General features: G+C 56.5%; 8 protein-coding genes across 8 annotated transcripts; 4 read left to right on the top strand and 4 right to left on the bottom strand.

The window, feature by feature from the left end:
- Nucleotides 1-130: 130 nt before the first annotated feature.
- On the top strand, nucleotides 131-2109 carry K437DRAFT_237342 (serine-tRNA ligase). Its single transcript, XM_013386855.1, has 6 exons — nucleotides 131-266; nucleotides 328-742; nucleotides 813-1290; nucleotides 1363-1658; nucleotides 1732-1861; nucleotides 1935-2109. Exons 1-6 carry the CDS (start codon nucleotides 251-253, stop codon nucleotides 1968-1970), a joined length of 1371 nt encoding a protein of 456 aa, XP_013242309.1. The 5' UTR covers nucleotides 131-250; the 3' UTR covers nucleotides 1971-2109.
- K437DRAFT_257588 (PCI-domain-containing protein) lies at nucleotides 2039-4481 on the bottom strand. Its single transcript, XM_013386854.1, has 5 exons — nucleotides 3726-4481; nucleotides 2992-3654; nucleotides 2421-2918; nucleotides 2224-2348; nucleotides 2039-2164 (listed from the first exon to the last, which is right to left on the bottom strand). The coding sequence occupies exons 1-5, from the start codon at nucleotides 4308-4310 to the stop codon at nucleotides 2131-2133; spliced, it is 1905 nt and encodes a 634-aa protein (XP_013242308.1). The 5' UTR covers nucleotides 4311-4481; the 3' UTR covers nucleotides 2039-2130.
- A 182-nt stretch (nucleotides 4482-4663) lies between these two features.
- On the bottom strand, nucleotides 4664-5631 carry K437DRAFT_154309 (uncharacterized protein). The gene is made up of 3 exons (XM_013386853.1): nucleotides 5250-5631; nucleotides 5007-5174; nucleotides 4664-4932 (listed from the first exon to the last, which is right to left on the bottom strand). Exons 1-3 carry the CDS (start codon nucleotides 5490-5492, stop codon nucleotides 4825-4827), a joined length of 519 nt encoding a protein of 172 aa, XP_013242307.1. The 5' UTR covers nucleotides 5493-5631; the 3' UTR covers nucleotides 4664-4824.
- A 987-nt stretch (nucleotides 5632-6618) lies between these two features.
- Nucleotides 6619-8344, top strand: K437DRAFT_154275 (uncharacterized protein). Its single transcript, XM_013386852.1, has 3 exons — nucleotides 6619-7050; nucleotides 7141-7969; nucleotides 8037-8344. The coding sequence occupies exons 1-3, from the start codon at nucleotides 6718-6720 to the stop codon at nucleotides 8177-8179; spliced, it is 1305 nt and encodes a 434-aa protein (XP_013242306.1). The 5' UTR covers nucleotides 6619-6717; the 3' UTR covers nucleotides 8180-8344.
- Nucleotides 8345-8966: 622 nt separating this feature from the next.
- On the bottom strand, nucleotides 8967-11719 carry K437DRAFT_154293 (GMC oxidoreductase). Its single transcript, XM_013386851.1, has 3 exons — nucleotides 11100-11719; nucleotides 10433-11017; nucleotides 8967-10369 (listed from the first exon to the last, which is right to left on the bottom strand). The coding sequence occupies exons 1-3, from the start codon at nucleotides 11460-11462 to the stop codon at nucleotides 9095-9097; spliced, it is 2223 nt and encodes a 740-aa protein (XP_013242305.1). The 5' UTR covers nucleotides 11463-11719; the 3' UTR covers nucleotides 8967-9094.
- Nucleotides 11720-12800: 1081 nt separating this feature from the next.
- K437DRAFT_225787 (uncharacterized protein) lies at nucleotides 12801-13478 on the top strand (the record flags this gene model as incomplete). Its single annotated transcript, XM_013386850.1, has 2 exons — nucleotides 12801-13064; nucleotides 13122-13478. The coding sequence occupies 2 exons, from the start codon at nucleotides 12801-12803 to the stop codon at nucleotides 13476-13478; spliced, it is 621 nt and encodes a 206-aa protein (XP_013242304.1).
- A 1721-nt stretch (nucleotides 13479-15199) lies between these two features.
- Nucleotides 15200-17074, top strand: K437DRAFT_154205 (carbohydrate esterase family 4 protein). Its single transcript, XM_013386849.1, has 4 exons — nucleotides 15200-15556; nucleotides 15652-15714; nucleotides 15787-16136; nucleotides 16217-17074. The coding sequence occupies exons 1-4, from the start codon at nucleotides 15339-15341 to the stop codon at nucleotides 16858-16860; spliced, it is 1275 nt and encodes a 424-aa protein (XP_013242303.1). The 5' UTR covers nucleotides 15200-15338; the 3' UTR covers nucleotides 16861-17074.
- Nucleotides 16994-18391, bottom strand: K437DRAFT_257582 (NAD(P)-binding protein). The gene is made up of 4 exons (XM_013386848.1): nucleotides 18104-18391; nucleotides 17746-18023; nucleotides 17402-17672; nucleotides 16994-17325 (listed from the first exon to the last, which is right to left on the bottom strand). Exons 1-4 carry the CDS (start codon nucleotides 18141-18143, stop codon nucleotides 17084-17086), a joined length of 831 nt encoding a protein of 276 aa, XP_013242302.1. The 5' UTR covers nucleotides 18144-18391; the 3' UTR covers nucleotides 16994-17083.
- Nucleotides 18392-18885: the final 494 nt, after the last annotated feature.

Below are 18885 nucleotides of genomic sequence, written 5' to 3'. Positions count from 1 at the left end.
CGTGAGCTGGGGAGTGTGGTGACTGGTGGTGTGCCTCATGGCGCGGTGTGTGCGATTTTGGGCTTGTGGTACCTTTTCTTCTGGAGCATCCTCGAGTCACTTTACATACACACCTTGATGGGCCCAGTTCCAGAGGTCCTCTCAAGATAAACCAAGAGAGCACGGCATATCGCAGACGCCAGTCAACACAGATACGGCACACACGAAAGAAGCAAGTGTACGAATCAGAACGCCAAATATCCACACGAAAATGATTGATCTCATCAGTGAGTATGCTGCGAAGCAGGTCCAAGCTAGCCTGCCTGACCGCTTCGTTGGTGACTGCAGTGCTCCAGCCCGAAAAGGGCGGCAACCCTGAGCTCGTCAAGGAATCGCAAAAGAAGCGAGGGGCCAGCGTGGAGCTCGTCGACGATGTGCTCGCCCTCTATAAGGAGTGGACGCAGCTCGGCTTCCAGCTGAACAACCTGCAGAAGGACGTCAATGCAACCCAAAAGGAGATCACTGTTAAGCGCAAGGCAAAAGAGAGCGCAGACGAGGAGATGAAGAAAAAGAAGGAGCTAGACCAGCAGGTGCTCGACCTGAGGCCAAAGGTCGTCGAGGCAGAGAACAAGATGAAAGCAAAAGCACGGATGATCGGCAACATCGTCGGGCCAAAGGTGCCAGTCAGCCAGACTGAAGACGACAATGCGGTGCTCAAGACTTGGCACCCCGATGGTCCCAATTCTCAATTCGAAAAGAAGACGTGAGTCAGCATACCGGTCACTAAATGCGTTTGAGTCCAGAGTCTCATTCGCTGTGTGCTTGTTCTGTAGCGATATCCTACCGCATCACGAGGTCATGTACCGGTTGGAGATGTTCGACCCTGAGCGCGGCGTAAAGGTCGCTGGGCATCGTGGTTTCTTCCTCACCGGCGAAGGTGTCGACCTGAACCAAGCTCTTATCAACTACGGCCTCGACTTTTTGCGAACCAAGGGCTACAAAAAGATGATGACGCCCTTCTTCATGCGCAAGGATCTGATGGGCAAGACAGCACAACTAGAAGAGTTCGACGAGGCGCTCTACGGGTTACGAGCCGAGGAAGGGGCAGAGCCTTCTGAAGAAAAGTACCTCATCGCGACGAGCGAGCAGCCCATCAGCGCGTTCCACTGTGATGAGTGGTTCGACCAGCCCTCCGAGCAACTGCCCATCAAGTACGCTGGCTACTCAACCTGCTTCCGAAAAGAGGCCGGGTCTCACGGAAAGGATATGTGGGGTATCTTCCGGGTGCACCAATTCGAAAAAATTGAGCAGGTGAGCATTCGGCCATCAATGTCTTGCTGGGCGTTCAGCCACAGTGCTAACACGCCACATTCGCCCCGAAAGTTCTGCTTGACCGACCCGGACTCTTCATGGGACACGCTTGACATGATGTTGGCCAATTCGGAGGAGTTCTACCAGAGCCTTGGCCTAGGCTACCGGGTCGTCGCAATCGTCAGTGGCGCGCTGAACAATGCCGCGGCAATGAAGTACGACTTGGAAGCCTGGTTCCCCTTCCAGGGTGAGCATAAGGAACTCGTCAGCTGCAGCAACTGCACGGATTACCAGGCGCGCGAGCTCGAGGTCCGATGCGGGACCAAGAAGGCGGATGGGCAGAAGAAGATCTACTGCCACATGCTCAAGTGCGTTATTCATTTTCGATCTTACCCTAGTCGCAAGGACAATTGCTGACTACTTTCGTCTTTTACTGTGCAGCGGCACCCTGTGCGCCACCGAGCGTGCACTCTGCTGCCTCGTGGAGAACTGGCAAACACCAGAAGGCCTCAAGATCCCACCCCCGCTGCAAAAGTACCTGCAAGGGCGGGACTTCATTCCCTACACGAGGGTGAGCCCGCGCTGGAAGCAGCCTGATTTCCGTCCCGTCACTAATCTCGCTATCCATCTTGATCTACAAACAGGAGCTTCCACCGAAAAAGGCGGAGAAGAAAAAGTAGATCATGGGCAGTCCAGCCACCTTGGTTGGGGGGCTTGGATTTGTGGCGGATATACGCTAAAGGCAGCTCAGAGAATATGCTTGTTTGGTGATGGTACAAATGCTACAAATGCTTCGAATCGAACCCATGCGGGCACATCTGTGCTCGGGTGTCCCTTGCTTCACCACGCTTGCTGCTTGCCTTTGACGATCAACCTGGATGGACACCTCATTCAGCGGAGATACCGTGCGACTGAAGAGCAAAGGTCACTCACTTCTCGCGGACGAGCTCTTGAAGGAACAGAATGTTCTTGCAATCTTTGACTCTTTGTGCGCTGACTTTGAAAGCGCGGTCATACAGCTCGGCGCGTTCATCCTTGCGTGGAGCCGCGGAGAGGGTCTGCGTGGAGGATCAGGGGGCAAGTCAGTCTCAAAGCTGCACTAGAAAATCACGCACCACGGGCTAACGCACCCTGTTCTGCATGTTAATCCGGACGTCTATTTTGTCCTCTTCCAGCAGGCTGATCAAGCTTTGCAACAGAGTCTGCTCGTCAAACCCGAAAGCCTCCGCCATGTCCGCAAGGACAAGTGATTTATATGGCTTGAGAAAATCCTGCACACTGCGCGTCCTGATGGTCTTGCTGAGCTGCTCGACGTGCGGACTGAGGTGGAAGTCGAGCAGATGCCTGCTGCGCCAGATGTCTAGATTTCGGAAGACCTTCTTGAAATCGCACTCGTGGAACTTCCAGATCAGCTCGCGTGCTGCCGGATCGACGTCGAGTGTGCCAGTGATTCCGCCGCCTGTCACTGTTCCACCCTCGGCATTGTTGCTCGCCGCCGCGCTGGCCTCTTCGGACGCAGACGATTGCGGACCCCCGCGGCCAACCAGACGGCGGCGCAGTTCGGAACGATCCAGGGTCACAGCTGCACAGAACGAAGTGTACAGGGCAATGTCTGCAGGGGATGCCATCTGCTCGCACACATGAAGGCAGTGTGAGGTCTGAGCGCTGCATGCGTGTGCAGACACGGCGCCGAGGACTCACATTGCTCCATGCGTTGGACGAATTGATGTCCACCTTGGATAGACTTCTCAATGCCATTTCGTACCTTCGCAGACCCATCGCGGCAATCCCTCCTGCGACATTGAGCTTGTCTTGAATCTCGCGTACCAATTTCTTCGCTTTGGCTTCTCTGCTACCGCCATTGCTACCACCAGCACCTGCTAACCCTCCTGCACGAGCGCCACCACCAGTTGCATTCGCTCCTCCGGGCGCTACGCCTGCAGAGCCTCCTGCGCTGAAGAGCGCACCGATCGCATCACCACCGGCCGAGTTACCTCCCTTGCTGACAGGAGCGACCTTGCTCCTGCTGCCGCTCGCGCCTGCTCCTGCGCCCCCAGATGACCCTGTGCCAGCTCCGCTGCCAAAGCCGATCCGGCTTCCCCCGCCTGTGTGGATCGAGCCTGCTGCAAGCGCTGCGCTCTCGCCTCCAGATATGATGTTCTTCAGCACCCCTTCGGCCTTGGCGACATTGGACGCAACGAGCTGGTAAGCATGTTGGTCCAATGCCACCTCGATCACGTTCAAGGACATTTCGAGGACATGTTCCCCAGTGGAGGTGTACTCGCGCGTCTGCTGATAATATTTCAGCGCCTGTGATGGATGCCCTGCCGAGCGGTAAAAGTCTCCCAGATCACGGTTGGCCATCTGTGACATTTAACAAGGCGGGCTTGCATCAGCATTCAACCTCAAGCGCTGCTGTGGAAATCTGTACATACTCGAATGCTCTCGCGGATCATGTTGTTTTGGTAATTTCGTAGCTCAAGCTCAAGCTTCTCCTCCTCACTGCTGATCCTGGCATTAGTTTGTTTGATCCAAGCATCATCCTGGCTTGCAATCTTGCTCCGATCTGTCCATGGTGCATCGGTAGCCGGATCAGTATTGCGCAGCTGCAGCGCCCGAAGGTAGAGTGGTGCATTGGTGGTGGTCTGTTGGATGGTGCTCAGCGCTTGGTCCGCGCATGGGATCCGTAAGCTGGGGCAATGCTCTGCGAGAAAGAGCAGCCTCGCTAGACGTGTATGCCCTGTATATGGTGCAATGTAGCTCTCCCAGTCGAATGGGTCTTTCTCCCTGAGATTCACGACCAGCGGCGCCGGAGCAGCGCCACCTCCAGTCGCTGCACCGTCCGGCTCATCCCATTCATCCTGGCCCACCTGCTGGCACGCACCACGTTGTTGCTGTTGCTGTTGCTGTTGCTGTTGCTGTTGCTGTTGCTGTTGCTGTTTCTGCTTCGGAGCTGACGACCGGTCGAGTCTCAGTCGCTCCTTGGCCCACGCGACCGCTGCTGGATCGTCGTACTCCATCTCTATTCTTTTCGGGTCTGGCGTCTAAAAGGAGTGGGCACGGGTTCGCAGGCAAGTCCTGGCCGCCTACCTCACCTGGTCAGGCCACGGCAGCGATGAGCGCTTACAGACCCGCTTCCCTCGTTCGCTTGCGCTTGCATGCGAGTTGCCTGAGTTGGGGTACCAGCATGGCATGCTGCAATTTGTAGGCAGGTGTTATGAAGTGGCTGCGAAGAGCCCATGATGATTGCATCGCGCTGAGAGAGTGCGGAGCATCAGCGGAACGCTGAACGCGGGTCCATGGAACGCTTAACTAGATACGAATACGAGGTCCGTTGTGGTTTGGCATGCCTTGAGCCTGGACAAGTGATGTATATGCCGTGCGATGTATATACAAATATGTGCAGCACGTGCCTGCTGGCCGAGGCAATGAAGTTATAGGCGATAGCAAGACTGACGGATACGACGTCCAGGTGAGGCATGAACGCCATGCACTCGAAGGCCAGCACACGCACACGGCGCAGGCAGCTTTCTTTCAACTGTTGATTCGCTGATTTAGTACACTATAATGCCGTTCGGACAATATCTTTTGTCGACGGATAAACACTATGAGACCGATGACTGCAATGAAAGCGGTGAAGACCTGGGAGGCAGGTGCGTGAGGAAAAGCGTAGTCAGAGGGGTTTCTTGAGAAGAGGGAGCCACGCCAGCGCTCACGGTGAACTCAAAGTAGTCCCAGCGCTCTTGCGAGACGGATTTGCCGCACTGCTGCCAGCCTTTAATGTATTCAGTGCTTTGAGGACTTGCAGAGTTCGTGCTGCTTGACAGTGGAGCGCATGAGACTGGAAGACGGTTGGCATAAGGCTGACAATACGGAAAGTGTAGCTGGAGCAAGAGATGGGGGTCATCGCAATGGGCTCGAATATTCAGTGAGATGTACAGACCAGGTCAGGTGCTTACCGAGTCCTCTGGACATGGTTGACAGTTTCCTATAACCTTGCAGGCCCACTGCCCAGGGGAGACATTCGACGGTGGCAGACTTTTGTTTTGTGTCTTCCCTTGCCCTTCACGCAGGCCAGCGATGCTGGGTGGCGGGGTGATCCAGGGGTGTTTCTTTCGCCATTCTTCCCATTGTTTCAAACGGCTCTTTTTGTCCCATTTGGCATCCTCGATTGGCAGCTTCGAAATGCTTTCACCTTTCATGTTCGTCAGATTGGCGGTCTTGACGCCTTGGCCAGCGGGGACGCCGCCGCCGACGTGCCAACCTTCCTTGATTTCTTCATCCGGCCGCCACCCATCACGACGTAACTTGCTCTGACGTGAGGTGAAGCGGTCATTCTCGTGGGGTGCTTCGAAGTTGCGTATTGACCAAGAGTCGATAGAGCCGCGGTGGTCAGCATCAAGCGCCCATGGTGAAGTGCTTGCTCCGACTGGAACACTCATATTGTGTTCGCACTTTTAACACGAGGATGTTGGTGATGAGACGATCAAGAGCTGTAGCAAGTGCATCGTGTTGCTCAGGCGAGCCGTGATGCTTTCACTTTGACGACCATGCCTGTGAAGCCTAATTGGTACCGTTGATCTGAGTGTGCTTGGTACGTTCGGGTTGTGACCTCCATTCTTTCTTGCCTCCGTGGGCGGTGAAAGTCGGCCCCACCGAAAAGAGACGCTTGCGCTTATTTATTCTTTGCGTCAGCTCAGCTTTTTCCTTCGTCTTCCTCCAATCCATCAACACAGGACATTAGGCAGGTACTTCAGAGTTCGAAGCACACTCACAATTCGTGCAAGCATGTGCTACGAGTGATCAGGAAGGCCATACGACACATTACAAATCTGTATGAGAAAGTTGACAGCCGGACTCAGCGACGAAGGTAATCGTGAAGGATGTCGTGGCGAAGCAATGCGCAAAAGACGGGTATGAACGCTCAGCCTCTGGGAGCGCCGCGGCGATGGGGTGAGGGCGAAGGTGTATCTGGTGGCATTCAAGGCTCACCTTTGTCTGACGGCGGCATCAAGAGAGATCGAGAGGACAGTGCAGCGGATTCAGGCGAGTTGTTGGGCAAGCCTTCTCGCTGCGCATCCATGTTCCACATACTGACGCACAGCATGTTTCTTTCCCGATACACCAGGCACTCGCAAGCGTCGTTCACGCTGGGGCGACGAGTCTTCCAAGGTCGACCTCTCCGGGATCACAACCGCCATCACATCCACCAATGTCTCGCAGCATGAGCTTGATAAGTATGCCGCGCAAGTTCGCCTGGAGGAGATCAATCGGAAGCTCGCTTCCGGCGACTTTGTTCCTCCCGACCGCGAGCGATCCCCATCGCCTCCTCCCATCTATGACAATCAAGGCAGAAGGACAAACACACGAGAAGTTCGATACAGAAAAAAGCTGGAGGATGAGAGGGCAGGCCTGGTCGAAAAGCAGATGAAGATGGATCCTAATTTCAAGCCGCCTGCCGAGTACCAGCAATACAAGCGGAATCAGAGGCCAACCGAAAAGGTCTACCTACCTTTGAAAGAGTTCCCAGAGATCAATTTCTTTGGTCTGATCGTCGGCCCTCGTGGTAACACAATCAAGACCATGGAACGCGAGAGCGGTGCCAAGATTGCTATTCGTGGCAAGGGTAGTGTTAAGGAAGGGAAGGGGAAACCTGGATATGATGACCAAGATGAGGAAGACATGCACTGTGTCGTGACGGCCGATGAAGAAGCCAAGGTCAAGCACTGTGTCAGGCTCATCAACAAGGTCATCGAAACTGTGAGTCCAGATTCGCAGCCCATCTCCTGGGCTGAACAGCGTCTCAAGTAACTTTCTCTTATTCTTGACAGGCCGCATCCACACCGGAAGGCGAGAACGACCACAAGAGGAATCAATTGCGAGAGCTTGCTGCACTCAACGGAACGCTGCGAGACGATGAAAACCAGGTCTGTCAAAATTGCGGCAAGAAGGGACACCGCAAGTACGATTGCCCAGAGGAGCGCAACTGGACTGCACACATCACATGTCATCGATGCGGTCAGCAGGGTCACTTGGCTCGTGATTGCACGAGTGGGGGGACCGCCGGTCCCGGCGGATTCGGCAGTCGGCCCGGTGGCCCGCCTGGCGGTGGGCCCACCGGAAACGGCGCCTTCGACTCGGAGTATGCGAGTCTCATGGCGGAGCTTGGTGGCGGAGCTGGTGGACCCGCGTCAGGACCGGGGAGCGCCAGTGCTCCTGGTCGACCTGGCCCCCCTGGAGCTGGCCCTGCAGCCAGCGCAGGAGGGGCAACTGGGGCAGGCGCGCCGGGGCAGGCAAAGATCCCTCCTTGGAGGAACCCAGATGTGTGGATGCAGCCAGGCGGAGGAAGGGTTCCGCGCCCAGGTATGGGCTTCCAAGGCGGCGGAGGAGGTTACCATGGTCAGCAGCATCAGCAACAGCAGGGCTACGGGGCTGGCGTTGGGCCATGGCAACAACAAGGGAACAGCTATGGAGGCTATGCCCAGGCCGACCCTTCGCAACAGCAGCCACCAGTCGCTGCCGCCGGTGCGGCAGCGGGTGGGCAAGATTATTCGGCAGAGTGGGCAGCTTACTACGCCGCACAAGCTGCTGCGCAGCAAGGCGGCACTGCTGATTCGAACGCTGCCGCCGGAGCCGCACCAGCTGGAAGCCAGCCAGACTACTCGAAGGAATGGGCAGAGTAAGTTGGGCTGTTTGCCAAGTTCTGCTGAGGAAATATAATTGATCATTGTGTTCCGCTTCTTCAGGTATTACCGTCAACAAGGGTATGCGCAGGGCTATCCTCCTCAGCAAGGTTATGCGCAGTAGACTGCAAAGAGGAACTCTGCCGAGGCATGCTCTCACATTCTTACTCTATTTGAGATCTGCATTCAAGTCAAGTCAAGCTTAGGATGCTGGCTGACGTATTCCCAGCGTTACTCACGTTACTCACGTGTTGGCCGCCTGTGTTAGTCTACTTACGCATCTTTTAACTTACATTCGGATCTGATCTGATATGAGAAGACAGAGCTGATCCCTTGCCTCAGACCTTGACCTTTTTCACTGTACCATTTTACATAGTCTAGCGCAACCTGCATTTTGCAAGGTAGGCGGCGTATGTGCTTGATGTCTATATTACGCCTTGCTGGTTCGCTCTGAGCGGTTAATGCAAGGTAGGATTCAGCACCCTGGTCTGGGAGCCAAATACCGATTTCGGTGGCGGCGACATCGCGCTCGCAGATGCATAGGAGGCAGCACTTTGCCACTTGGGAAGGTGTGACGTTACCGTTGCCCTTTCGTCCCGTGCTAAAAGAAAATTGGCCCACGTTCTTGTGGGGTCACATCATGATGCATCAAAGTGGTCTTGTCTCCGCACTGGGAGAAGAAATCTGCAAGGCGGACAGCGTCTTGGCACAGCGGAATGATCGACAGATGGAAAGCAGAGCGGTAATGCTGGCAACTTGGACGCGCTTCAAGCAAAGTCATACAAATATGCAAGCGGCCAGCAATCTCTATCGTAATATGACACAATACAGAGCGGCTACCGGGCCGCCAGCCGAGCAAGTCTAGCATCTGCTGAACAAGCGGTTGGTGGGCAAAGCGCACTTCTGGAGGTAATTGTGAAAGCTGAAAGTCCGTATGGCTTGTCGAGTCTCTCTTGGCGAAGAGCAATGGGCCCAGCAATGGGACCGACAAGGTTGCTAAGGGAAAGTTGTGGAAATGTATTCGATTAGAGATAGTGTATGCCTTGTCCGAGGCCGATTGATGTAATGAGATGGTGTGTTTGCGGTGTCATGCTGGCAATTGCAGGAACGAACCGAGGGGCTCATGCCAAGGTGTACAGCGATGCAAGCAGGAGAGGCACGACGCTGCATGCGACGGCGAAGGATGCGGGTGAGGTGTGGCGGCCGCTTCGCGCAGCTCCGCTTGATGAGCCTCCCGAGGACCCATGGGCACCCAAAGCAGAGCCGGAGCCTGATCCGGACTTGGAAGAAGAGGATTGCGAGTTGAGCGGATGCCCACCAGGATATGTAATGTTGTTGCGCGTCGCTTTGATCATATCCGCACCGATCTCAGCGAGGCCGTAAGTGGCGGTCATGAGGTGCATAGCCATGCTGAGCGGCGGCACGGACGCGTCGATGATGCGCAGGTTGCTTGTGCCGTACACGAGCATGTTCTCATCCACTACGCCACCCATCTCACGCGGCAGCATGGAGCACGAAGCGGTAGGGTGGTACTCAGTCTGCGTGTTCGCCTTGAGCCACGTCTCCCAGTCGCTGTCGCTGGTCGTACCGGGGCCCGGGCTCATCTCGCCACTCAGCAAGTCGGACAGAGGGCTCTGGCCACCGACTTGCCGCGCCAGCTTGAAGCCCTGTCTAATGATCTGCAGGTCCATGGAGTTGGTCAGGTAGCCAGCGTCGATGGAAGGGTACGTGAAGGGGTCGGTTGTGGTGATCTTGACGCTTCCGCGCGAGAGGGGATGCTGCAGTGCGGTCTGCACTTGGATGTTTCCAAATGTATTGGCGAAGAGCAGCTCGATCGGGCCCGTCTTGCTGCCTTCCTTAAAGACATGGCCCGCTTGCGCGTTGTACGTCGCGCGGTACCCAGCCTTGACGGCGTCCGGCGCATTGTAGCTATTGACGGCATCATCGACGCCGTTCGCGATCTGCGCGCGCACAGCGTTCGCACCCGCCGACCCGCCGAAGAGGCTTTCGAGGTTGACATAGGCGATGGCGCTGTTCACGTAGCTGTCCATCACTGCGTTACCGCTGATGTTCGTTCCGGGTTTGTCGGTGCTGCCGCGGATGCCGAACGTCACGCCCCCGCTGAGATGGTCCTGCAGGTGGTACCCGACGCCGGGTAGGTTGACGACCTGGTCGATACCAAGCGACGAGAGCAACGCAGGGTCGGCTACACCCGACAACTGCAGGATCGTAGGAGAGCCGACCGCGCCGGCCGAGAGAATTACTTCACGGTTCGCTTTGACGGTTTGCACCTTTGCGCCAGGGGAGGCAGCGTACTGCACGCCTGTAGCGCGGACGGCTGACGCGCTGCTGTTGTCGAAGAGCACCTTGGTCACTAGATGACCTGTCAAAACGTACTACAACAGAGGCGCATTCAGTAAGTCCGTCTGTCAGCCCGCTGAACCTCAGAGCATACACACCAGATTTGACCTGCCCAGGACTGGGTCGAGGTAGCCTGTTCTGCTGAAGCTGCGCGTCCAGTTGGCCGGGTTGATTGCGCTCGTTGCGACAAAGGGCCCGAGGTTCATACCATTGTACGGATCTGCATTCATCTGGATGCCCGTCACTCTCGTTACCGACTGAATGAACGCGCCGACGGAGGCGTACTCTTTGCCCGGCCAGCTGTGGTGGATCGAGCCGCTCATGCCGTGCGAAGAGTCTGCCCAAGCGACCGAGGAGCCGAGGGTAGCCTTCACAGAGGAGATGGGCGCAGTGAAGGTCTCACTGCGCTTCATGTTGGCCAGCATGTTGTCCCACCCCCACTTGGCGGCCGCATTGCCAGTTACGTCAGCATTAGGCCCCAGAGTGGAGGTCGAGTTTCCTGCGAGGCTCGCCCAGAGGTCCTGCTCGAGCGACGACTGGCGCACCATGTAGAGCCCGTTGATCGCCGACGAACCACCGAGCACCTTGCCGCGCGGCCATGTTTTGGGCTTGCCGTCGAGGTTGTTTTGAGGTGTGGTCGGGTATTGCCAGTCTTTGCTGGTTCCTACAGAGGAGTCGTATAGCTGCAAGGTATCATTGGGTAGGAAAATGCGAGCAGTCAGGGCCCGAAAATTAGTCCCATGTAGCATTTGTAAACACGCTCACATTTGCAATGGGGATCGTCAATGAATCATCGCCAACGCCACTAACGCCCGCCTCGATGACTGCGACCGTGACATCTGCGTCTTCGCTGAGTCTGCTAGCTAAGACCAGGCCGGCCAGGCCGCCACCGGCGATGACATAGTCGAACGTCTGACCCGCCAGGTCATTCCCATTCCTTGTAATGCCGCTGCCATGCGCGCGGGGGAAATGGTGCGTCTTGCCTCCAGTTGCAAAAGTCCGGCCATGCGTGAAAGCAGCTTGGACGGTGTGCGTCGCTGCGCTAGCGAAGAGCAGCGCTATCGCTGCTGCGGCTGCCTTGGAGCTGAAAGCGTATCGCTTTGTGCAGGAACGCCGGGCGTGCACCATTTCGAATCGCTCCTTGCCAGACCCGCGTGAAGAAGGATCGAACTTGGTCCTTTTTTGCCCTTGGTGCAAGCAATCGTGCGTTGAGAAGATGCAGATCTATGAGCGCCGAGGTCACGCGTTCTAGGATGGCATATCATGCAAAAAGCAAGCCACCTTGGTTCGAGCGAATAAAGCGGCACCGAAGGGTCGGGAAGGCATGCCAGCAGGTATTAAAGGTGCGGAACAGAGCAACATGAGGAGGAGAGCAGGGGACATGCATGACCAATCCCCTTCGAACTTCCCTTCCATCGATCGGAGATCCCCGACTTTTCGCGATGGTAGTCCCTCTCCGAGCGGCCAGGAGCCTTCTATTTTTTTCTTATTTTTTTAGTTCATCAGAGCGATTCGAACCCCCCTCCCTGATACTGATTCCGGCCGATAAAATAATAATACGAATGACCAGCAGCCAGCTTGGCCCCATCCTGCTGGCATGCAACAAGGAAACCGAGTAGTATCGTCGGGTTAGTGCGAGAAGTGAGAGGTGAATACAGCATAAACTGGGAAACCAGCCGGAAGAAAATGGTGAAACCCCGAAAGAATCACCTATAAACATCGGTTACATATGTTTCGGTCATGGGATGGAAGTAATACTAACCGGCACTGGAGAACAGAGAGTGAGCCGAGAGTCTCCAAGTTGAAAAAGTCACTGCCGAGCATTTCTCGCGCAGGGGCGGGAGCTGTTTCTTCTCGCAGTCATCCGAACGTGAGGCGCTTGGTATTGTTCTCTCTACTTGGCCTGTCCGTCTGTCTCCTCCTTTCGCTTGGCATTCGAAAGAGGTTTCGAGCGGACAGTCGCATGCAGCGCCCATCAGCTACTTCGATGGGTGGTGTTGATCTGTGGTGATGGTTGGCTGCCCAACCGGATTAAAGTAATCATTCATTACATTCGGTCCGGTGCTGTGCCGACTGTCGATCTAGCAGTGAAGCAGTGGCGTCGATCATCGCTATTCCCTTTGCTTTTGCAAATGCACCCGGCAGCGCACCACGACAACCTCTGTTGGCCACGGCCCAGCTTGTACTCCCCTGCCTCACTCTGTTTTCCAACCTCCTTGAATCCCGGGGCATTCGTGGCGGATTTCCCAGGCTTTCACAAAGCTCCAGCGGCCTGCAGGAAGGTAGGGTTGTGTCCGCGGACTGCTCCACCGTAACTGAATGCTCATCACAATCTATTTCCTCTGCCCATCCTCCACGTCAGCCTCATCCGTAACCGGTGCCACTCAGGTCCATCACTAATGGGCACCGCGATACCCGGCTCGTCTCGTGGATGTTCCTCGGACGGTGGATACTATTTCTCCCAACATGGCGTCGTCGGTCACTCCGCCACCCAGCGGCGGCGGGCGTCCCCATCACGCCTCTCCCGCCTCCTTCCCTGCAGCCGCTGCTGCATCGTCCGCATCGGCTCTGTACGGCCTTGCGGGGGGGATTCCGCTGATCAAGTCGCCCGCCCTGCGCATTCCACCGCGTCCGCAGCTGCCTGTGGCGCAGCTGCATCCGCTCCCGCCGGCGCTGGAGGCGTACTTTGTCTACGACTTCCACCTTGAGGACTACGTCCTCCGTCAGCCAGTACCTCCCCCGGCCGGCGCAGACACACCCGCTTCCACCGCCAACCCGGCCTCGCAGCGTGCCGCGCTGGCGTCTGCACGCCACGCCGCAGAGGTATACCTCGCGCAGCGGCAGAAGGCCAAGAAGATGCGCGAAGAGGAGCAACTGCGCATGATCGCACCTGGCTGGCGGCCAGATGCGCCTGCGCTCATACCACAACGGAGCGAGACACGCACCATCACACACGCTAGTGGGGGTGGGGTCGGCGCTAGTGGTGGCGGTGAGCAGCAGGGGCACGTAGACGCTTGCGCGGACCCGGGCGGTAGCAGCAGAACGGATGCAAGCGAGGCGCAGAAGCAAAATGACCTCATGGCTGAGATGCTCGATCGGCTTGAGGCAATGGATGCGGCGGGTAGTGCCTCCAAGCTGATGTGAGCCAAGAGTGTCGCTGCGACGCGCGACGGCATCACCTCCGGGCCGCATTGTTGTGGCGCAAGGTGCTTTATACCATACACTTTGTGGCACCATCCTCCGTCACACCTTCACAACCTTCAGGGCAACGTTGCTTGGCTCTCTTGAGCTCATCACATCTTCAAAGACTGCCTCCTACCAGCTGCGAGGCTCGCCTCACAGAGAAATGGACCGTCACGTGCCCATGCCCAGCGGCAGGATATCCTATGTTTGAGGCGGGAAGCAGGCCGGAATGACGCGATCCGCTGCCGATGGTCGCGGGACCTGCGTCTTTCCGCTTCCATCGCATCGCAGCTGCATGGCTTGCATCGCGCAGGCACGACGAGCACAGCACCCATCTCAAAGCAGCAGCTTGTTTGATCGCGGAGGTTCTTCTGTCATCGGCTCCTCTGAACTGCTCGCGCCGGCCGCTCGTCGCTCAGCCGCAGCCTCGGCAGTCGTAGAGGACCAATAAGTTGTGCCGAAGGAGAGCTTTCCCCCACTACTCGCTGGCATAGTGGCGCTTAATAAAGAGACGAAGGCTGGGACACGTGCAACGCTATGCATCGTTCTAAGCTCTCATCGCGGGGCCGACACTGTGTAGCCCGGGTTGAATCCATACTTGTATGCTGCACGCCAGATATTTGTAGTCCGTGCACGAGTCTCGAGCGAGGGGCCGCGGGGTCGGTTCCGTCAATCTTGTGGAAGGCACAGCGCTGTGTGAATGTACAGTGTACCCGCTCCTCCATTCGACCGCGATGGTCTGTCTGTGGACGCACCTACATATGCACGTGTCCGTCACGCGCAACCGCTCCCCAGCAAGTCATCAGCAATGTATGGAAAACGGATTGACGCCGGTGTTCCGTTCCGCCACTTGATGATTGATTAGATGCGTATGACGCCGGTTCCTCAGAGAGTTTGGGTCTGTGTCGCCGCAACTCCGGTCCCCATCTGCACAGTCTTCCCCGTCGGCGCAGGACATGATAGAGTGGGCCCACCCCATCTGGGCTCTCCGAAGCACGGGGAAACTGTGCCAACCAAACGAATGACCGGGAGCTTCCGCGGTTGCGGCTGCGGCGACACTTTTGCATTTTGATTGTCTCCAGGCACCCTTGGCTCTCCTTGAGTGCCGTCACAGGGGATTCCTAATAGCAAAGCGACGCAAAGCCAGAATCCAGGCACCGTGCGTCATTGCCCGCCGGCTCTCCTGTAAACAAATTGACTGCATTGGTCACGACCGGCGTTCCGACGCTACGCGCTCGCTCATGGCTGATGGCAGCCTTGCGGCCAGGTACAAACAGCTCGAATGCTTCCTCCAGCATGTTTATCAAGCAGTACGTGGTACAGAATCCTGTCCCTTCTTGCATCTTCGAACGTCGAGCACTTTTCTCGTGAACACTCACAGCGAAGCACGAATGACGAGATATGTCACCGCGGCCGGGAGCACATGCGCCGTCGGATTGCCAGCGTTATCGAGGAACCATCCTCAATGAGATTTGCTTTCCTACCGTCTCGGCGCACGGTCGCGTTTGGAGCAAACGCCTTCACGCGAGTCAACAATGCATGACAGCAGCAGTGAAACCCTGCATGCCCGCGACATGAGCATGAGGTACCCGTTCTCCTTGTGCAGCGCCTGATGAGGAATAAAGGACATGAATCGCTTCTCTAGGTTAGGTGCAGCGCTCAGATGTTTGCTTGGTGCAAGCTGCAGGCAGCAAGAACATGCCTTCATACAAATACCGCTGACGAAGACATGCACTTTCTGTTGACCTTCCCCCACGATGCTTCCTCACCAATTTCCTTATTGTCATCCCTTGCTCACTCATCGCACATTCTTGGTCTAACATGCGATTTCAAAGCACTCTAATCCCGCTGGCGGCATGCTGCACACTCGCAGCTGCCGTCGTTGCGCAGCCCGTCCGCTTTGTCAAGCGAGCGGGCGTCACATGGCCTGCACCATTTGCCACGCCGCCCCGGTCTATGACACCGCAACCGTGGATCGACGCGCTGAATGCCGCCGTCGCCACCGGCAAGATCCCGAGCATCCCGCGCTCCCAGAATGTGTATGTATCATCCCGATGTGATTCAGTGCATGTCTGCCGCTTGTTTTCTATTTCTACGGTCCTGTTTTGCTGACATCACTGCAACGCATCGACAGAAATGGGCCCTTGAAGTACCCCGATGGTGTGAACCCCGCCGATCCATCCGTCTGCAACTGGTCGTGAGTTTCGTGTATCCCAGACGCGTATCGCAGACGCTCAACATCCACACCACCCGCCTCCTCCTCTTGTAGGTACAGCCAATGCGAAGGTCCGAATGACATCACTTCTGCTCCGCAAGGTCAGGTTGCCATTAACTTTGACGATGGCCCGTCGCAAGGGACAAACGAGTTGTTGAACTTCTTGCAAACGAACAGCCAGAGCGCCACGCACTTCCTCATCGGCAGCAATATTCTAACGAACCAAGATGCGTTCCAACAAATGGCAAAGTCCCCCCTGCATCACCTCGCCGACCACACTTGGTCCCATCCGTCTTTCATCACAGCCTTGTCCAACGAGGACGTCGTTGCAGAAATTGGATGGTGCATGGAGATCATCTTCCAGCTGTCCGGCAAGGTCCCAGCCTTCTGGCGACCTCCACAAGGTGAGGTTACCTCTTTCACTTTCCATTGCAGGGTCATTCGCGCTGACTTGTTCTTCCCCTCCATTGAATCCCTTTCACAGGCGACGCTGACAACCGTATTCGCGCGATCGCCGAGCACGTATTTGGCCTCACGCTCGTCAGCTGGTCTGGTGACTCGAACGACTGGGAGCTGAGAGAAGGCAGTGGCAGCGTCGGCGACTCGCCCGCGCAGGTCTGCACCAACATCCACCAAGCGTTCGGCAGCTTGACCAGCCAGGGCAAGGGTGTCCTCGTGCTCGAGCACGAGCTGACCGATCAGAGCGTCCACGCGTTCGAGTGGTGCACCTGGCCGCTGGTACAGCAGTTCAACCTCCAAGCCCGGAACATTGCGCAGCTTGGCGACACGCCCGGCAAGCCCTGGTACGCCAATGCGCTCAACAACACCGCGCCCGTCAGCGCGCAGCAGGGTATCCTGTCCATGCAACGGCAGGAGATCATCGCGTCTGCTGGGTCTGGTAACCAAACGAGAACAATGTCTAGTACGACTGCCAGCAGCCTCACCATCTCCACAAGCGCAGCGTCAAGCGCGAGTAGCCACAAGGCTGTCGCCTCTGCCGCACCGGCACCAACTTCCGTGCAGATAGGCCACACGTCCACTGCTGCGCTGTCGGCGAGCCGCAGCTCTTGCGCCTCGGCTGCAGCACTGTTAGTCACCCTCTCAGTATCTGCTGCATTTTTCCTCTGAGCAGCATCACGACGCGCCCCCTTCCTCTCCACGCCATGGCGCATAATGAGCACACTCAACGATCGGCATACACTACGGACACTTGTAATACTATTTTCCTTTGCACCCGTATCGCATATTGCAAATTTTGTATTCAAGTTGCAACTGCATTAATTGACTGATAGACCTCATGAACGATGACGAGCGAGAATTTGTACTGCGCTGAGCAATCCGCTTTCCAACTCTACATGGTGCTTGCGACGGCAGTGGTGAACCCCCCATCGAGGACGACGATCTGGCCTTGCTGGAAGCAGTTGCTAGCTAGGTAGAGGCACAGGCTGGCCATCTCCTCCTCTGTGCCGAACCGACCGGCCGGGTTCGCATGCTTCGTTGGCCCGACTTGCGATGGGTCGACGCGCGCGGCCGGCGTTGGCGCCGTCATCTCCGTCATGAAGAGCCCTGGAGCGATGGCATTAACGCGGATCCCTTTTGCAGTCGCAAGGCAAGCAGTCAATGCATTTGTCAGGCGACGGCAAAAGCGTTCCAGCTGCATTCCACTCACCCAGCTTACTCCTAAAGTTCAATTCGTGTGCAAGCATCTTTGTGATGTGGTTGGCTGCTGCTTTGCTGGCATTGTACGCATAGTGACTCTGGCTGACCTTAACAAAGCCGCTGATGGAGGTGATGTTGATGACGGCTGCGGTCCACTTGGCGTACTTTTCCTGAGCTCGCGATGAGGGCGGGGCTGCGTTGCCTGCCGAAAGGAGTGGGAGGAAGCTCATCGTGCTGAATAAGACCGAGTGCGTGTTGATCGAGAAAAGCTTGTCCCATGCCTTTTGTGTCCGACATGCACACGGGTCAGCGCTTTGTGCCGGAGTACAAGGATGTGCGTAGACGCCAACTCACGACGAATTCTTCGTTCTTCAAATGCGCCTCGCTAATATCCTTCGCACTTAACCCTTCGGGGGAGGTCAATTCGGTGCATGGACCTTCCACACCCGCGTTGTTCACCAGGATGTGGAGACGCCCATCCGTCTTTTGGATCGTCTCGGCGATCTTGGCCAAGGACGCCTTGTCAGACACATCACCCTGAACGGGGACGAGGGAGCCGCCGAGCGGAGCAAGTTCTGGATTGCAGTCTGCGGCGGCGGACTCGAGCGCAGCCTGGCGACGTCCTGAAATGTCTGCACGGACGTGGAACACGGGGTGAATGAGCCTGCGATCCGGGCTGACATCTCGCCGACTGGAACATAGCTGAGCTCACAAACTTTCGCGCCGTTCGCTGCCAGAGCACGCGCGCACATAAGTCCGATGCCCGTGCCTATGGCAAAGAACAAAATGTATCCGCCGCATCAGCCCGGATCTCTGCAGCTTAAGGTACCGAGAGAGGCCATGGGGAAAATGCGAAACCGTTGCTCCGGCATAAGATGCACCTACCACCACCGGTGACCAGAGCAACTGCGCCGCCGATGTTGAAGAGCAGTCCGCCGTTCAAATTCTGCGCCGACATAGTTGCTGATATGAAAAGCTTGAGGCTAGTGAAAGGCAAGATAATAGGTCGGGAAAGGAGGATGTCGCGAAAGAGAGATACGATTGAAGTCCGGAACTGGAGGTTCTATAGAGAGGGTTACTGGAGATTATGACACCAGTGAACGAGGAGCTCTCGGCAATCTCAGCAACATACACAAAACGCTTATGTAATCACATATATAAGCAGCCCAGCCTGATAACTGCCCGTCGACTACGAATGGATCCTTTTGAGTACTCGCGTCCATTCCATCGTGCGATGTGTAGTAAAGCCAACACGAAGACCAGCAAAGTATGGAACCATGTTAATGGCCACGATTTGCACGAACGAGGCTGGCGCTCACACTAACGTTGAGAACACAGGAAAAGAGGGCTGACGCGATGGCTGTGCCGACTGGTAGCGCTTCTCCAACTGCTCTCACGCATCTGGCATGGTACAAGCAAATCCGCCAACTAGGCGACGCTGCGTGGCGCGATCGTGGCAATGTGCATGCGGCGCGCAACCTGGCGAATAGCCTT

This window comes from Tilletiaria anomala (genome assembly GCF_000711695.1).
Source record: "Tilletiaria anomala UBC 951 chromosome Unknown K437scaffold_63, whole genome shotgun sequence".
Classification (NCBI taxonomy): Eukaryota; Fungi; Basidiomycota; class Exobasidiomycetes; order Georgefischeriales; family Tilletiariaceae; genus Tilletiaria; species Tilletiaria anomala.
Note: the sequence above shows the minus strand (reverse complement) of the source record. Positions and strands in the feature narration are given on the sequence as shown.

Excerpts from the sequence above, each read along its gene's own strand:
- K437DRAFT_257588 (XM_013386854.1), bottom strand. The coding sequence starts at position 4,310 with ATGGAGTACGACGATCCAGCAGCGGTCGCGTGGGCCAAGGAGCGACTG. Across the intron at positions 3,655-3,725 it reads TGATCCGCGAGAGCATTCGA|ATGGCCAACCGTGATCTGGG; the intron begins GTATGTACAGAT and ends TAAATGTCACAG. Across the intron at positions 2,165-2,223 it reads CAAGAGCTCGTCCGCGAGAA|GTTGATCGTCAAAGGCAAGC; the intron begins GTGAGTGACCTT and ends GTGTCCATCCAG.
- K437DRAFT_154309 (XM_013386853.1), bottom strand. The coding sequence starts at position 5,492 with ATGAAAGGTGAAAGCATTTCGAAGCTGCCAATCGAGGATGCCAAATGG. Across the intron at positions 5,175-5,249 it reads AACCATGTCCAGAGGACTCG|CTACACTTTCCGTATTGTCA; the intron begins GTAAGCACCTGA and ends CTCTTGCTCCAG. Across the intron at positions 4,933-5,006 it reads GGGACTACTTTGAGTTCACC|GTCTTCACCGCTTTCATTGC; the intron begins GTGAGCGCTGGC and ends CCTGCCTCCCAG.
- K437DRAFT_154205 (XM_013386849.1), top strand. The coding sequence starts at position 15,339 with ATGCGATTTCAAAGCACTCTAATCCCGCTGGCGGCATGCTGCACACTC. Across the intron at positions 15,557-15,651 it reads ATCCCGCGCTCCCAGAATGT|AAATGGGCCCTTGAAGTACC; the intron begins GTATGTATCATC and ends ACGCATCGACAG. Across the intron at positions 15,715-15,786 it reads CCATCCGTCTGCAACTGGTC|GTACAGCCAATGCGAAGGTC; the intron begins GTGAGTTTCGTG and ends CTCCTCTTGTAG.
- K437DRAFT_154275 (XM_013386852.1), top strand. The coding sequence starts at position 6,718 with ATGAAGATGGATCCTAATTTCAAGCCGCCTGCCGAGTACCAGCAATAC. Across the intron at positions 7,051-7,140 it reads TCAACAAGGTCATCGAAACT|GCGAGAACGACCACAAGAGG; the intron begins GTGAGTCCAGAT and ends CCACACCGGAAG. Across the intron at positions 7,970-8,036 it reads TACTCGAAGGAATGGGCAGA|GTATTACCGTCAACAAGGGT; the intron begins GTAAGTTGGGCT and ends CCGCTTCTTCAG.
- K437DRAFT_237342 (XM_013386855.1), top strand. Across the intron at positions 1,291-1,362 it reads AATTCGAAAAAATTGAGCAG|TTCTGCTTGACCGACCCGGA; the intron begins GTGAGCATTCGG and ends TCGCCCCGAAAG. Across the intron at positions 1,659-1,731 it reads ATCTACTGCCACATGCTCAA|CGGCACCCTGTGCGCCACCG; the intron begins GTGCGTTATTCA and ends TTTACTGTGCAG.
- K437DRAFT_257582 (XM_013386848.1), bottom strand. The coding sequence starts at position 18,143 with ATGTGCGCGCGTGCTCTGGCAGCGAACGGCGCGAAAGTTT. Across the intron at positions 17,673-17,745 it reads TGAAGAACGAAGAATTCGTC|GCATGGGACAAGCTTTTCTC; the intron begins GTGAGTTGGCGT and ends CGGACACAAAAG. Across the intron at positions 17,326-17,401 it reads GAACTTTAGGAGTAAGCTGG|GGATCCGCGTTAATGCCATC; the intron begins GTGAGTGGAATG and ends CGACTGCAAAAG.
- K437DRAFT_154293 (XM_013386851.1), bottom strand. The coding sequence starts at position 11,462 with ATGGTGCACGCCCGGCGTTCCTGCACAAAGCGATACGCTTTCAGCTCC. Across the intron at positions 11,018-11,099 it reads TGACGATCCCCATTGCAAAT|CTATACGACTCCTCTGTAGG; the intron begins GTGAGCGTGTTT and ends GATACCTTGCAG. Across the intron at positions 10,370-10,432 it reads TCCTGGGCAGGTCAAATCTG|TACGTTTTGACAGGTCATCT; the intron begins GTGTGTATGCTC and ends CCTCTGTTGTAG.